This window comes from Xyrauchen texanus, chromosome 34, assembly GCF_025860055.1.
Source record: "Xyrauchen texanus isolate HMW12.3.18 chromosome 34, RBS_HiC_50CHRs, whole genome shotgun sequence".
Taxonomy (NCBI): domain Eukaryota; kingdom Metazoa; phylum Chordata; class Actinopteri; order Cypriniformes; family Catostomidae; genus Xyrauchen; species Xyrauchen texanus.
Window position 1 is genome coordinate 19,874,767 of NC_068309.1, and position 17,293 is coordinate 19,892,059.

General features: G+C 38.5%; 1 protein-coding gene across 4 annotated transcripts in view; it reads left to right on the forward strand.

Annotated features, from left to right (window-relative positions):
* The window catches only part of LOC127627449 (cell adhesion molecule 1-like), a 479,283-nt gene that overhangs the window by 314,798 nt on the left and 147,192 nt on the right, over window positions 1-17,293 (forward strand). For 3 of the 4 annotated variants that reach the window (XM_052103830.1, XM_052103831.1, XM_052103832.1), the window contains exon 2: window positions 16,420-16,452. The exons of the other annotated variant lie outside the window; for it this stretch is intronic. In XM_052103830.1, coding sequence (XP_051959790.1) covers window positions 16,420-16,452 — 33 coding nt within the window. The remainder of the gene's footprint in view (window positions 1-16,419; window positions 16,453-17,293) is intronic. 4 annotated transcript variants of the gene reach the window in all.

Sequence of the window (17,293 nt, forward strand, 5' to 3'; positions counted from 1 at the left end):
TAAAGAGAGGGGGACATCTACATGAACTGTAGTTGAATAGGTAGTTGAATTTTGGAATACAATTCATTTTAATAACATGAACCTTCCCAATCATAGATAAATGTAATGAAGCCCACCTTCTCACATCATTCGAAAACCTTTTTATTAAAGGGTCAAAATTAACTAAATCACACATATTTGCTGGGAATAAAATGCCCTTAATGCCCTGTTTGGGCCACTGGAAGGTGCCCAGTTGAAAAGCTCTCAGAGCCAAAGTTTCGAATTTAGACCAACGGACTCTGTATCCTGAGAATTTAGAGAAGGAATGAATAATCCTGTGGAGGCAAGGCATAGATCTAGTGGGGTCAGAGACCAATAATAAAATATAATCTGCATAAAGCAATATCTTATGTGTCACACCTCCCACCATCACCCCTGGACAATCATCCTCCTTTCTTATTTTGGCTGATAATGGTTTCAGGGCAAGACAGAACAATAATGGGGAAAGAGGGTAACCCTGCCAGATGCCCCTACTCAGACTCAAATAATCTGAAATGAATCAATGTGTTTGTAAAGCCACTACTGGGTGTCTATAAAGTAACAATCCATTCAATAAAAGTAGTTCTTAACCCATATCTTTCCAAAACTTTAAAAAGATTATCCCACTCTACAATATTAAATGCCTTTCCGGCATCAAGTGAGAGGGTAGCGACCAGAGTCTGATCATTCGCCACTGACCGCATGATATTGATGAAACGCCAAATGTTATCAGAATAGCTGTGGCCCCCGAATAAACCCCACCCGATCTATAAGAGGTGTAATAACTTTATTTAATCGTTTAGCCAAAAGTTTTGACAATATTTTTACGTCTAGCTGGATCAGGGAAATTAGACGATAACCTTATATAAATGACACTTCAGACGTGGGTTATCTAAGCAATCCATAGCTTTGTCAAACACTGACACCTTATCAGTCACTTAGTGTTGCGTTTGCTACCTGCCAGATCCTCTTTAGTCTTTTAAGAATCAGACTGATCTGGGCTTGCGTCATGGTTGGTGGAAGCTTTAATGATTCCGTATAAACTTCTTTCAAAAGTGGTGCCAATTCTGTAGCATAAGATCTAAAAAACTCAGAGGCAAAGCCATCTTGCCCCGGAGCCTTGCCTGTAGGCAAGGCCTTAATTACCTCGCCAAGCTCCTCCAAGGTTATCTCAGAATCAAGATAATTTTTTTTGCTCAGTCGTCAGTTTAGGGAGATCTAATGGTTCCACAAAATTTCTAATATCTTCATCAGTATATGTGGAACTATAGAAATCAATATAGAATTCTTTAAAAGCATTATTAATATCAATGGCTGAGGTAAATATTTCAGCACTAGCCGTTTTCTCTGAGGAAATGGTAGAAAAAGGCACTCTCTGTTATATATATGTAATCAAAAGCTTCCTTGCTTTATCCCCCGACTCAAAGTATGACTGTCTTGCCTTGAACAGCCAAAACTCTACCTTCCATGAGAAAATAGTATTATATCTGTATTTAAATTGGTCAATTCTCTGAGGCCATCAAACGACATTCGGTGCTACAGTTCTGCCTCCACATTTTTAATATTCCCTTCCACATCCAAGAGTTCTCATGCGTTGGATTTTTTGATGAATGAGGCTTACTGTATGATCCGACTGCTAAGAACCACCTTAAGTGCCTCCCAATCCACACCCACAGAGGATACTGAGGATCATTTGTTCTCCATATAAACATTGATTTCAGCCTTTAACATTTGTTGGAAATCAGGATTTTTCAAAAGGGATACATTAAAGCGCCAACTATATGATTGCCTTTTCTCCATATGTGGCAACACCTCTGAACACACCAGGCAGTGATAGAAGACTAAGATGTTTCCAATTGAACAATCAAAAACATATGAAATGAGGGACTTAGGTATCAGAAAAAATCTATTCTAGAATAAATTATGATGAAATAAATTAATAATTAAATTAAATAAATTATAGACCCTACCAGATGTGTTCAACAGTCTCCAAATATCTGTAAGTCAAAGATTTTTCACATCCTATGAAACGTACATTTTGCCTGGGTCTCTAGCGGGTTAGCAGCTAATTCCCTCTCCGATGACTTCTGATAATCTATTTGTTTCTCGATGTTCCCGATTCTTGTAACCAACTCAGTGATTTTGTCTCCATGGAAGTGATTGATCGATGTATGACCTTCGTCAGAATCACGGACATGCTGGAGAGTTGACGCTGATTTTCTCCCACAGCTCTGTCCAATATGAGTCCGTGGCCTGCGGCCCTTTCTGGGGTATCAGCTTGAACACGTAAGAATCTTTAAATGTCTCCAGAGTCCGAGGATTTTGAATTATTTGTTCATAACTGTTCTGTGAGTTCAATATGTCAGAGTGTATCGAATCTCACCGGTTTATGACACAAAAATAATTAAAAACTAGCAAAGTGCACAGAGATCCCCATTGACACGTCTCATGACTCTCAAATGGCACCATATAACTCTATTTTGGTTATTTTTATACATTAAAAATGTTTACCTCCTAAGTTTGAAATCCTAGAATCGCCCCTGGTTTATATTATATGTGTTTTTATGTTTAATGAAAATGCTCTGCTTTGAGGCATTTAATTATTTTACAGTTATTATTACAGCTATCTAGGCTTTCAGAGCTCTTCAAGTGTAAACATTTTCCAGTAAATAAATGCACACATGACAAGGTGAACATGACTAACCCATCTATAATGTTTCTAAGGTCGTTTTAAGCTATGTATGTAAATATGGGTGTGGCGTTGTGGTTTTGTGGACATGTGCACAACATTACCACTTCTAAAAAAAATAATTTTAAAACTAATCTTAACACAGGTAAAATTTGACTTCATTTTAACTAAAACGTGACTGGTAGACTCTTAATACATCCACAATATGTTTAGGCCTAGTTTTTTTTTCACAAATGGAGTTGCTTTGTAATAAACTATCTGTTGGCAGTGCTCTCCGATTTTGCATACTGCTACCATTCACTGTTAGTGGAGATCAATGGAGTAGTGTTGGTGTTTGGTGGGTAAAAATAATGCCTGAAGATTATAAATTATGGCCCAATCATAAACGCTTTCTCTCCTTTTCCTTCCATGCTCTGTGGAATGTGTAGCAGGTGGTTGTGACAGGTGTGATGGAGGCTTCACTGAAAGACATTGAAATAGCAAACAAATTGGAGGAAGCATTTTGTGGGGGTTTCCGGTGATTGGTGTCAGGGTTGATGGATGTTACCACCCTGGGATGCAATCCCTGGACTGTGTTTCCAAGGAGCCCAGGTGCAGTGAGGGAGGGGGAGTGGCAGTGAGATGGAGTGAAGTGAGATACAAGAAAAAGTGAGAAAAAGAAAAGAAGAAAGGAACCCTTCTAGAATATTTATGAGAATGAGACAAAGCTACTGTATGCCCCTTTGTAGCCATGCTGCTCCACTGGTTAACACAGCCACCACAGTTTGTAGAAGATTCTAAAAGCATGATTTTTAAACCTGCTGAAAAAAAAGCTAAAAGCGGCCTAAGGGACCATTCTTGCTGAATAATTTTTTGCATCCATCATCAATATTATATTAATACAATATTAGTGTTATTGTTCTATGTTAACGTGCACCTAACAGACATCTTTGACCATTGCACCACATCTCACTGTTGTTAGCATCTCACACAGGAGCACCAGGTTTTTTAAGTTTCAAGTTAAATTTAAAACTGCATTCTCTTCTATTTGTCAGGCTAGTCTGTTTGCTGGTTTTGGGTACTATCCAGCTTGGCCAGGCTGGAAGACAAGTTTAAAGACCAGCAAACCAGTATAGTCTTGTTTCAGCATTCTTCAGTTGAGGAATTCAGTGTTATTTGCACTACAGTGACCTTTATGGGACAAATGGCCCATGGTGCACTGGGTGTCTGTCAGCTCCAGATAAAGAGAGACGACATTAGAAAAGATGATCTCTGGTCACCGCACTGATTTGTGAGGAAAGAAAGATTAAGCTGTTTTTTACCCTCTCGCTCTGTATTGAGATTGGAAGCCGACGGATAGTGTGAGAGAAGAAGAAATAAGGAGGAATGACACTTCAGACGTGGGTTATGTAAGCAATCCATAGCGTTGTCAAACACTGACACCTTATCAGTCACTTAGTGTTTGCGTTTGCAACCTGCCAGGTCCTCTATAAGTCTAGCCCAAAATACACACCAACTCTGGGAATGGAATGCTGGAAGAAATCCATGCGGCTTGCGGCACAGTATATGGAAATCCAACAAAAGGCTTTAAACTGATGTTGGCACTCTCTTCACCAACAATCCCAAGACAAAAGAATCTTGAATCACTGTTTTTATCACCCGCTCTAATCTTAATACCTTTTGTAAGTTGAGCTTTAACTGCAAAAGCTGTTTGTTTGGTATTGACTTTCCCTATAATCCAATTTCAAATGATAGCAAGTCTCTTTCTGATTGAGACATCTTTGAGCTTTTCTTGTTTGTTTTTTCCAATCATTTTCCATTACCTCCCAACCTGCTTTTCTCACCCACTATATTTCCCATACAACAATTTTTTGTCAGTATAAATATGACAGCCCATGAAAATGGGCTAGACGGCGATTATGATGCTTCATAATATGCCAATATGGCAGGTGCACACAGTCATGTCTGTATGGACACCATTGATTAGTGGCAGCTGTGTATGCCAATTTTATCTCTTGGACAATGTCTGAATTGAGTCACATAGGTCTTTTTTTTAATATAACCCTTATGTCACTCAAAATGGGTAACAGACTACTGCTTGTGTTATTACTTTTGACAACATGGATAAGCCATATTGGTCAGCAGAAGCATGTAGGCAAACCATCCACTCTTAATATTACTTTATATGCCAGTGCAACTTCAGTCAACTCTTACACTCATGTCTGCCAGCAGTGTTTTTGTTTAACCATTGTTACAGCAATAATCCCTGTGATGCAAAGCAAAATACTTTGTTCTCACCATACAGTGGGTGAGAAAGGCTGACAAAGGCATGGCCATTTAATGCCCCACAAATGCCTAGGTACCTACTATTATACTCTATTTCTAACTGGAATACAATACTTTCTCTGCGAGATCAGTTTCTTTGCAACGACCACAATATTTAACCCTGTTGCCTTGGTATCTTTGCAGAATGTTACATTTTCTGAGGCTATCCTGAGGCTGGCAGTACATATTTTTGAAAAAAGTATTTTTATATAATAGCGGTGAAGCAGCACTTCACATGGAACAACCATGGATGCACAATCGGTCCTTTGCATGGAATGATGTAATGCATAGTGGTGGGTCTATTTGTTCCCAAGACTAATGGAGTCTGGAGAGCAATATAGTTGTTCCCCACCTGTCGCTCACTTCAACGTTGTGTCGAAGAAGCGACACTAGGGGTCTCTTTTGAGAGCCTCATGCATCACTGAACTTGAGAAAAGGCCAATGAGAAATTGGCAGATAGAATTTGCATGTCACTCCCCCGGTCATACGGGTATATGGGGAGGAAAATGAGTCTGTTCATTCAGAAAGTTTCTTCAGAGCTGACCGGTTGTGTGAGCAGCGATTCACAAGACTGTTCATTTCATCTCTGAGAGCGTATGCTGTTGGATCTACGGTGCATATCAGCAGCTTTCTCCTCTGTACGGCAGTGCAGCTTTGTCCCTGGGTGCTTCGACAGTGCTATCTAAAAGAGAATAGTTTAATTCTCTAAAAGAGCAGTACACAGCGGCTCCCTTGGGCATTCCTCACTGCCCCCCGGTCGCCGTGTTTGTAGCAACTCCTCCCTCCCAATGAGATAGGATCTACCACCACGAGATTCTCCACATGCGACTTAGAATCCCGTGTGATGTATTCCACCACTCTTTCCCTCCCCCTGCTTGGGCAGGTGTGGTCTTCGCAGGGTCTTTCCCCCCTGAAAGAATAGGAATTGGGAAAGAACACCTTCCCCTATGCATGTGATAGCGTTAAGATGGCCCCAGCCGCTTTAACCTATGCGAAAAACATAGAGAGAGAAAAGACACGGCTGGCTCAGCTTGATCCCATGCTTGGCACGTCGCCTTGTTCCCCCCATATCGGGGCATAGGGAACCAGAAGGCTATGACGATCTTATGGGGCATTGGGGAAGGGTACGTGCAATCTGACACGGCCTGTCATTTTTGGCACACAACTGCCTGCCCGCACCTGCGTAATCAGCGCACGTACACGGTTCAGTGCATGGGGTGATTAAAATTGGACACCCACAATGTCGAAGTGAGTGACAGACTGAGAAGGTCTAGGTTACTGTTGTAACCTCCATTCCCTGATGGAGGGAACGTGACATTTTGTCCTCCCGGCCACGTCACTGAACCGAGCCACTGTTACAGCCGAACCTCATTGTCGGCTAATCAGGCAAAATCCTGAATGAAGAGATGCATTTCCCTCCCTTTATACCCGTAAGTCCGGGGGCGGGACATGCAAATTCTGTCTGCCAATTTCTCATTGGCCTTTTCTCAAGTTCAGAGATGCGCGAGGCTCTCAAGAGAGGCCCCTAGTGTCGCTTATTCGACACAACGTCTCGTTCCCTCCATCAGGGATTGGAGGATACAACAGTAACCTAGACGTTCTCTATTCAAAGTCACATGTCCATCTAAATAACTGAGCTTGCTTGGTTACACATGATTCCTACTTGATTCCATCAGAAAGCTCCACCTTGAATGTAACCTTGTCTCTTTAATCAGTTATTTTGTAGTGTCAGTAGAATAATTGAAAACTTGGAGTTGTTTAAAACAACAGCTGACAATTAATTCCCGTCATCTCACATGCTTGGTTTAAATGCATTTTTCAGCAGTACTGCATCAGCATCGTAGAAGTTCATTAAATGGTGTAGAAAATGCAGGTCAAGTATCTTGATGCCGAGGTTGTTTGTCTTTCAGAATTCAGTGTAAGAATGCTTTTCAAATTCCAGTTAAATTCAATTCCTGAAATTAGAGTGTACACAAGATGCATTATTTTAATTTAAATTTCAGAAATTACAATTAAAATTGAATGAATTTCAAAATGATTACTGCTGTAAGTGTAGTTTATTTGGACTATGGATTTTTTTCTGTTGCCACACACTTTACCAAAGCTGTATTGAGGAAAATGACTGACAGACTATTGTGCAACGAGCAGCCCAATTTATATCTGAAATATATGCCAATATGTATCACTAATCATCGGTAAAAGCTTCAGATTATCAATGCATGAAAAAGACATTGATCTCAAGCCTTCTGTTAAGTGGTCCAATGTGAAGCTAACCATTTATTTGACCATTTAAAAGTCTTAATTTAATGATGTTTAAAGTAATTCAGGAACACAATTCTCACTGTTTTTACCCTCTCGCTTTGTATTGAGATTGGACGGATAGAGTGTGAGAGAAGAAGAAATAAGGAGGAATGACACTTCAGACGTGGGTTATGTAAGCAATGCATAGTGTTGTTACACCTACACCTTATCAGTCACTTAGTGTTTGCGTTTGCAATTTCAATTAGTTGAAATGATTGATTGCAATTAGAATCTATAATCGACTTTTATGATTTTCATCATTATTTTGTAGCCCTACCCTGCTGCATGCAATTTTGTTTCCTATCACTGCAAAAACACACAAACTTACACACCAACACTGGGAATGAGTGCCACCTTAGCTTGCAGAAATCCTTTTAGGTAAATGTGTTTTGGCCTCGAGTGCAGCAGGAAGAGATGAAGACCATCTGAGGGGATGATGAATGATGCCTCCTGTAGGAGCAGCTGCCCTATTTCCAGCGTGCATACACACCCTCTCTCTCTCTCTCTCGCCCTTCACCTCTGTAGAAAAACAGAAAAACAGAGCTCAAAGCCTCTGGGAGGATTTTGTGTCGTACCTTCAGACAATTCTGAAAATAGAAATGTATCTAATGCACAAGGAAGTCTTTTGGTGTTTGTTTAGAGGACATTTTTTAGGGGGTGGGAATCAGCAGGGACCTAGTGATATGATATATCAATATCTGGGTTGTGATATAATAATGTGATTCTCTGTTTAGTGTATTTCGATTTAAAACTGATATATTGCAATTTTTACTCACTTGTTTCACATTCATCTTCACTGGACTTTGCTGAACGTTCTGCTGTATTTCATCGTAAAGCCATTACAGGAGCGTAGAGCTGTGGTGGTGGCGTAGTGGGCTAAAGCACTAAACTGTTAAGCAGAAGGTTGTCGGTTCAATCCCCACAGCCACCACCATTGTGTCCTTGAGCAAGGCACTTAACTCCAGGTTGCTCCTGGGGGATTGTCCCTGTAATAAGGGCTAAGTCGTTTTGGATAAAAGCATCTGCCAAATGCATAAATGTAAAAAAAAGACATGGAAGTACAATGATTCCATTATTTTTATAATGACAGGAAAACCTTTGCAGTCTAGCTGTATGAAGGTTGTGTGCGAACATCCTTACAAATAAAAACAAGTTATAGAAAAACAGTTTATATTTCGTAAACTAACTTCTTGTTCTGAGTTTGTGTTATGGTTGAATAGAAATAGTGTTCGTTGACTTAATGGCACAGTATGTTTCATCTTTTCACACACTTGTCTTAAGTGGTGCTCAATCAATATGAAAAATAAAATGATAGCTATCGATGATAGAATATAAATGCAATATATTTTTTAGGTAAAATTATAAACTTGAAACTTCAAAATTTTTACCCCACCACCTCAATTGTTTTACTTTTCGCTACAGGCATCAAGGTGGGGGGAATGTTCACTTTAGGCAGGGCTGGTCAACCCATTAGGTGACATAGACAAGGGCGAGGATCTACCGAGCCAATAAGTATGTGTTCAATCTATGTCGAACAAAATGCGCCCTGTGTGTTCCTCTGAGGTGTTGTGGCACCCCTCCCACAGAACAAACAGACCATGTACTAAATGCCTTACTACCATAAGAATCGATTTTGAATCTTTTGAGAATCGATTCAGAATCGTTTGAGTATGAATCACTATGCATCGCTGAAACAATTTTTTCCAACAGCTCTACAATATACAGCCCTGGTTTCTCTGGATTTACTAATATATATATATATATATATATATATATATATATATATATATATATATATATATGTAAAAATGCAATTTTTGTTAGATTCTAAAAAGTACTGACAACATTTTTCCCAAATTTCAAATAAAAATGTAATCTTGATCATGGAGCATTGTCCTGCTGGATTAACCAATCCTCAGAGTTGGGGAACATTGTCAGAGCAGAAGGAAATTTTCTTCCAGGATAATCTTGTACGAAGCTTGATTCATGCGTCCTAATCAAAGATGAATCTGCCCAATACCAGCCTTACTGAGCACCCCCAGATCAGAACCGATCCTCCACCTGGTCATCTAATGGTTAGATAGAGACCTGTAGAAGTTTTCAAGCCACTGTGTCTCACACCGATTTTGCAATTTGTTGGAGGTTCAGTGACTTCACACCAAACCAAAATCTAGCTAAGATACTGACAACACGAAGGGATTAAGTAGGGAGTGAATCAGCGGAGAACCAGGTGCTGCTTGCTTACTAATTAGTGGCATTATAAATGTTCCCCTGTTAACAATCAGTGTTCCCATGGTAACACTGATCATGCATACCAGCAGTGCCTGTGAAACATTAGGGAGAGAAATAACAACCAAACAAATTCACCGGAGCCATGACACATTGTTATAATTAATGTTTTGCTAGTTTGGGGTTATACACGTTAGGGTGTATTATGTGTTAATTTGTACTTTTTTTGTAAAAAGTAATATACATCTCTCTAATAATTTTAGAGATGGGCAGGGGGTACTGGAGGGTCTAGCCTAGGGTGCCAAATGGGGTAGGACTGGCACTGACTATAGGTGCTCTGCAGATCCAAGAGCTTTACACAGAAGATTCATCCTTGTTGGAGATGGTGCCGAAGGGTGCAGAAGATCTGAACATCTCCCTCTTTTAAGGAAATAGCTTATGTATTAAATATTTATGGGACTCCATAACAACAATGCATTGTCAGCTTTTGGTGCCGTTCTGTTGGCTGTTGCTCCATGCATGCACCCTGCAGTGCAGTGAACTGCTGTACTTATATAAGTGGCATAGCAGCAGCAGGAACCCAAAGCGATTTTAGAGGCAGCCTGCTGTCCCTTCTGCGACTGTAACTCCTGGGATTAAATAAATGTCTCTGCAACTCTCTTTTTAATACCTCAAAATTGTCTTTCAACTAAACCAAAGTTTTAGTTGAAAGACAATGTTCTTGCATGGTTTATAAGTCAATGAAGCAAGTCGCCTCGCCCCCCTGTCTCAAGGCCTTTCTTGTACATTTTTGCTCTGTTTCAAAACCCAGGGAGCTGCTCATGGAGGTCAAATTTTAAATGGATAATTCACCCCAAAAATAATATTCAGTAATCATTTACTCAGCCTCATGTTGTACCAAACCAGTATTACTTTTTTTTTTCTTTTCTGTGGAACACAAAAGGAGATGTTAGGCAGAATGTTAGGGACTGATATCCTCAGTCACAATTCAATGCATCTTTTTGTTTTTGTTTTTCATACAATGAAAGTGAATGGTGACTAAAGCTGTCATTCTACCTAATAGCTTCTTTTGAGTTCTACAGAAGAAAGAATGCCAATGTGTTTGGAATAACTTGAGAGTGAGAATATTAAGACACAATTATATTTTTTTTTCCTGTGTACTTTTCCATTTAGGCACCATAGATCTGATGTCGATGCCATATTACAGACGCATCCTAACTGTAGAATGCTACCTTATCTCTTAGTAACCATGGTGAATCCAGTTAACATCTATACACACACCAATCACTGGGCACCACCATGATGATTCTAATTGCCACTGGACTTTTTTCTGGTTCCGGTCTCCAAAAGAAGCAGTGTAAAGAATACCAACATGAACATTCTAAATGGTGGCTGTCGTAACAACTCAATTTAGTTCATGATATTAAAGTAACTAACCTGAGTCCATAGCTTCACGTCATCCAACCACTCTCTAAACTTTAATGTGTGTGGCACTGTCAAACAATGGTCATAGAGCAACATGTTTGTTTTTTTGTGGTATTTTTACAAGTGTAATGCACTAAACATCACATTATCATGCGCCAATGCGAGTGAAAGCACTAGAAAAATTCTGTCTTAAATAATGCGACTATAGTGTACTTTGCTTTGGATAAAAGTGTCTGTCAAACAAATGTAAATGCTTAAATGTTATGAATCATGGAACAATTCTGCTTTCAGGAAAAGGGTGGATATGTTCTACTTGTCAAATATTGTAAAAACCTAAGATGGGTAGTTTCGGAAATACAGCCCCTGATGCATGTAGGCCGTAGGCTTCAAGGCAGCTCCCTATGTTCACAAAAAGAGCTCTTATCTGATGGACATATTTTGTTGACTTTGTACTATTACAAGCACTTTATCACTCTCTGGATGCTATACTAGAGGTATTTGAGGACCTAAGTTGAGAATAACACCATATGGAAAAGTTTAAAAACACCCCTTGTCGCCTAAAATGAGTGTGCCCTGCCTTTGTAAGGGCACAGTGGGAAAACCACCCTTGTATGCTTTAGAGCGGCAAGCATGTCTCTATTGCTTTGTCAGATGCAGTGCAACTTACATTCCATCTTTCATCATGCCTCTGTTTATTCCGCTGTGCAGCAATGCACATATTCTTCCTGACTGCATCACTTGTTCCTGCCCATGCACTCTCTGCAGATTTAATTACACGCTTTTCTGGACTCAAATAAAAAAAAAAGTGGATGAGAGACAGAGAGGGTGAGAAAGACAGTGAGTGAAGAGAGACAGAAGAGTGGGGCTAAGCAGATCCCTAAGGTCATGTATTTAAGTTGGGGAATGGAACCCTACTGTATAATGATTCACGGTGACCTCGCAAATGAGAGGATTAAGCTAGGATTGGTGAGAGCAAAAATAATGGGCCCTGGGCTCTGTATGGTGCTCCATACTGTCAAGCACCTGTCTGCACAAATGGGCCCTGGGTGTGGCTTTCACCTGCACTGTCAAACTAGGGAACCTACACTACCCATGCACCTGCTTTAATCTTACCCACTGCAGCTGCCTGCTAGTCCTCCATTAGTATGTATACTGACTTGAGGCACATGCAAAACAAGCCAGAAAAGTGCAACACGTCAGTGTGGCTATAGGCTTAGGGAAGCAAACTGAGCGTGACTTCATAATTGTATCTAAACTTTTGGAAAAAAGCTCAAGTTCAGCTATATGTTTCATTGTCCCTCCCATATTAAAATGATTGTCGGTTATAAGTTAAATTAAAATATAGGCCTAATGTACAAGTATTTGACACTGTACATCAATAATAATTATTTTAAGGCTTTGCAATGTATCAAAGTATGTAAATACACTCTATTGCACTTTATTAGGAACACCTGTACACCTACATATTCATGTGATTATCTAATCAGCCAATTGTGTGGCACCAGATTTTTGTATAAAATCATTCAGATACAGCTGAGGGGATTCAGTTAATATTAATTCACATCAACCATCAGAATGAGGAACAAATGTGATCTCGGTGATTTCAACCATGGCATGATTGTTGGTGCCAGACGGGCTGATTTGAGTATTTCTGTAACTGCTTATCTACTGGGATTTTCATGCTCTAGAGTTTACTCAGAATGGTGCCAAAAACAAAAAAACATCCAGTGAGCCACAGTTCTGCAGATGGAAATACCTTTGTTGATACCCTTGTTGATGTGAGAGGTCAACGGGGAATGGCCAGGCTGGTTCAAGCTGACAGAAAATGTACGACAACGCAGATAACCACTACAATTTTAGTGAACAGAATAGCATCTAAAAATGCACAACATGTTGAACCTTGAGGCAGATGGACTACACAGCAGAAGACCATGTCAGGCACTTTATTAGGACCATATATGTATATTAATATGGTACCGTTATTATAGGCCAGGCTTAACCCTCTGGGGTCTGAGGGTGTTTTGGGCCCTGGATAAGTTTTGATATGCCTTGAAATTTGTAAATTTTTTAGTTGCTTAAAAACATATTAATGGCTAAATTCTGATAACACTGTATTCAGCACAAACTGGGCTACAATAATATGTGAGCAACATGTGTGTACATGTTTGAATTTTTGAGAAAATAACGTTTATGCATGGTTTTTGAAAAAACTAAATTTTTAAGTCATTGAAATAAGGCCATATAACACATACTAAATATTTGTCCACAAGACTTTTGAGAACTGGATCTTGTAGCCTATAATTATTGCTACAAAATAATGTGAAAACCATCCTGATCACTCATTCATACAACACAATATAGTAATTTAACTTTTGTAAGACACTTTTAGTGTTAGAAAGGTCATATGCGAGGAGGCGTGAACTATAATGAATATTGATTGTAATTCACACCTGAGGAGACAAAAGACCCCTCCCCTGGGCCTATCACTGAGGAATGTGACAGAAAGAGAATGAATGTGAGGAGACTTAATGAGCAAAATCAAGTTTTAAGTTAAAAGAAGTAATCTGACGATATGTTTTCTTTACATAAACATTTTACGTAATTTTAGACCTACACTACCGTTTAAAAGTAGTCTCTTCTGCTCACCAAGGCTGCATTTATTTGATCCAAAATACAGTAAAAACATTGATATTGTGACCTCTTTTTACAATTTAAAAGAACAGTTTTCTATTCAAATATATTGAAAAATGCAATTTGTGATCAAAGCTGTATTTTCAGCATCATTACTGCAGGCTTCAGTGTCACATGATCCTTCAGAAATCATTATAATATGCAGATTTTCTAATATGGGCATATTTACATCACATTTGACACATTTACACCTGAACACATATTTGCAAGCGCAAGCTTCATTGATGATAATGAGGCAGCATAAACACTAGTTAAAATATAATCTTAAAAATATTTATATCATACAGCATACAATTTAAATGCCTGCTTTAGCCAAAACAGCATATAAATGCCTATTAGGACATATTTCAAGTTTCAATACTCTGAATCCTGGCTGGCAAGTCTGGAAACAGTCCCACTAGTAAAATATGCACGTTTATATCAAATAGCATGTCGACTAATGTAAGTAAAACTCAATGACTTACTCAACCGAAATTGTATCCTCGGCTGGATCAAGTCTCTCTTCAAAATACAAATGTTCATCGGAGTCCCGCTGTTCTTCTGAGGAAAATGTTAACTCTTCATCACTATCCAGGAGCTTCCTCGCCTGTGTATTGTGCAATCTTCCAAACGTGCAGAAAAGTGAATGAATTTGATGTTTTATGGCACAGTCGGGGGCATTCACCATTTGCATTGATCGTCTCAGCACATTACCGTATGAATGGCGCCCTCTGCTGTGGGTGTGATCAGATTAGGGATAATTAGCTGAGCCAGGAGAAATTGTACATCACTTTGTTTCATACAGATTACATTGTAAGAGAATATTTGTCTTACATTTTAATTGTTTTATTTAAAACTAGACATTTTAAGCTTTCTTTACACATTTTACACACGTTTCATGTTTGTGTGATAAGTATTCGCATTGAGTTTCAGTAAATTTTTGTGATGTGTTTCAGAAATATGCCTGCAAACACAGAAGCAGCTGAAAGCTCACCCTTTTTATTTTATTTATTTTACAAAAGTTTTGTAAAATAAAGTAACAAGGTTTTGTTGTTATTGTGAGTGTACACAAATAAAGGTAGACCCTTTATAGTCTCTAATGATGTCTTACACTTATCTGTATGCCCCAAAATTTTGGAGAATTTTATGTTGTTTCTGCTGTAATGACGTCCAGCAGGACGCGCCGGCACATCCATCGACCATAGAGGGTTAAATCAGTTTTATACAATATGAAAAGTTTAAAGACTCATGATGGGCCATTTTAGCAGAATTGTGTTGCTTCAGGTTGCATGCCACTATGTAGCTACTTTTCACAACCTGTTCACAAATGTTTATTTTTCTCTCCCCATCAAATAAAATGTATCTTGTTTAGTGGGAGTTTTTAGTACTTGAACTTTTTCTCCATTAATAATGGTGTTAGATCCCTTTAGATCTCTCTCTCTCCATAAGGAAAGATCAGATTTGTATCCTCTGATATTCAAAATCAGTCAATACTTTAGAAAAGAGTTTATTGAATATTTGTAATTGCGTGTCCTCAAAGCTAAGTCCGACATCGTCTGAACATAAACAAATTAATCAAGTGTTCTTAACAGTGTCATATAACCTTGAAGATCTTGAATGGAGACAACATCTTATCTCTAACCAGACAAAATACTACACAACATAAGGCATAAAAGCGAACGCAAAAAAATTATATTAGTTTATATAATTTATATATATAAATATATTTTCCTCTTTTATCACTCACTCAATGTTGTGTCGATGTAGTGACACTAGGGGTTGTTCTTTGAGAAAAGGCCAATGAGAAATGTTGAGTGGAATTTGCATAGCACTCCCCCGGACATACGGGTATAAAAGGAGCTGGCTGCAACACTGCACACTGTATGATTTTGGCCACAATTCTGCCATCTGAGACAAATTTTCACAGACGGCCGATTAATAGCATTTTCAATGATCTTCAGCCTCTGACGAAGTACTGGCAGTGTCTGAAATTTAGCATCGTAGCCGTATAGTGTGACTGCTATTACGACAGGATGAGATATTCCGCTCCTCTCTCGCACCCTACTTGGAAAGAAACCTGCTCTGCGTTTTCCCCTTGATAGCAACAGTTGGGCCCAGTTATCACTCTACTCAAGCACTTTCAATGTTTTTTCTTTTAATTTTATATAAAATATTTTTATAAATAAATAAGCAGAAAATACTTGGAGAAAATTGTAACATGTCAGCAATATGAAATCATTATTCTCTGAATTAAATAAATAGCTTACAAAATGAAAATAAATAAATAATTGCATTTTCTCATTATTTTAACACTTATCATGCAACCCCAGAATATTTATGACTTTATTTCTTCTGCATAAAACAAATGTAGATTTTTAGAAGGATTTCTCAGCTCTGTAGGTCCATATAATTTAAGTGAATGGTGATCCATAAGGCTCCAGGTGTTTAGTTAATGACTTCTGAATCGATATAGTACATTTTGTGTGAGAACAGACCAAAATGTAACTTCATTTTCACTGTACATCTTACCATTGTAGTCTCTAGGCACAATCATAAGTTCCAGCTTGATTACACTTCCTAGTACCAAAGTCCATTTTAATGTAAGTCAGTCCACTCAATGGCCATATTTAACATTGATTAAACCACTGGAGTCTTATGGATTACTTTAATGCAACCTTTATGTGATTTTTGTAGCTTCAAAATGTTGGTCTCCATTCAGTTGCATTGTGTGGACCTACAGAGCTGAGATATTCTTCTAAAAAATGTTGTTTGTGTTTTTGCAGAAGAAAGTCATGTACATCTGGGATGGCTTGAGGGTGAGTAAATGATGAGAACTTTCTTTTTTTTTGGGTGAACTTTTCCTTTAATAACTGAGGGCATGTAAGCTTTTCAACAGGATAATTTGTGTACATTTTTAATATTTTGTCTTTAGGGGTATATATAGCTTCTGAAGGGTAGTATTTAATATAAAAACATAAATACAGGGTTGGGATATTTTTTAAATGTATTCCACTACAGATTACAGCATACATTTTGTAAAATTTGTAACTTATTCCATTAGCTTACTCAATGTCAGTAACTTATTCTAAACACTTTGGATTACTTCTTCAGCACTGGTAGATTTTGACAATAAAAACAGTAGGACAAAATACACATGTTAAAAATACATTCGCTGAAAAACTTAAATATTTTCATCTAAAAGTATTGTCAAGGATATGATTTTTGCCCTAATATCAAAAGTCATACTAGAAAAAATTAATTAAAATATTATCCAATGTGAATTTTCTTTATAAAAAAAAACATGATCGTGTCTGGTAACATGTGCATGTAAAATGGCTAGAAATAGCATTTTAGCTTAGCGTAAAGCTGACAATTTACACAAGGTTTATTTCTATTTCTTCTGCTCCAAACTTTATTCAATCTTACTTCTCTGTCTGCTCGTACACATCATAACGTTTGGTTACGTATGTAACCTCCATTCCCCGAGGGAGGGAACGACACGTTGTGTCGGAGAAGCGACACTAGAGGTCTCTCTTGAGCGCCGATATTCACCTCTGATCTTATTGAAAAGGGCCAATGGTAGTTGGCAGTCAGTATTTGCATACCTCGCCCCCGGACATACGGGTTTTTAAGCGGGGCAAATACGGGAGTTCATTC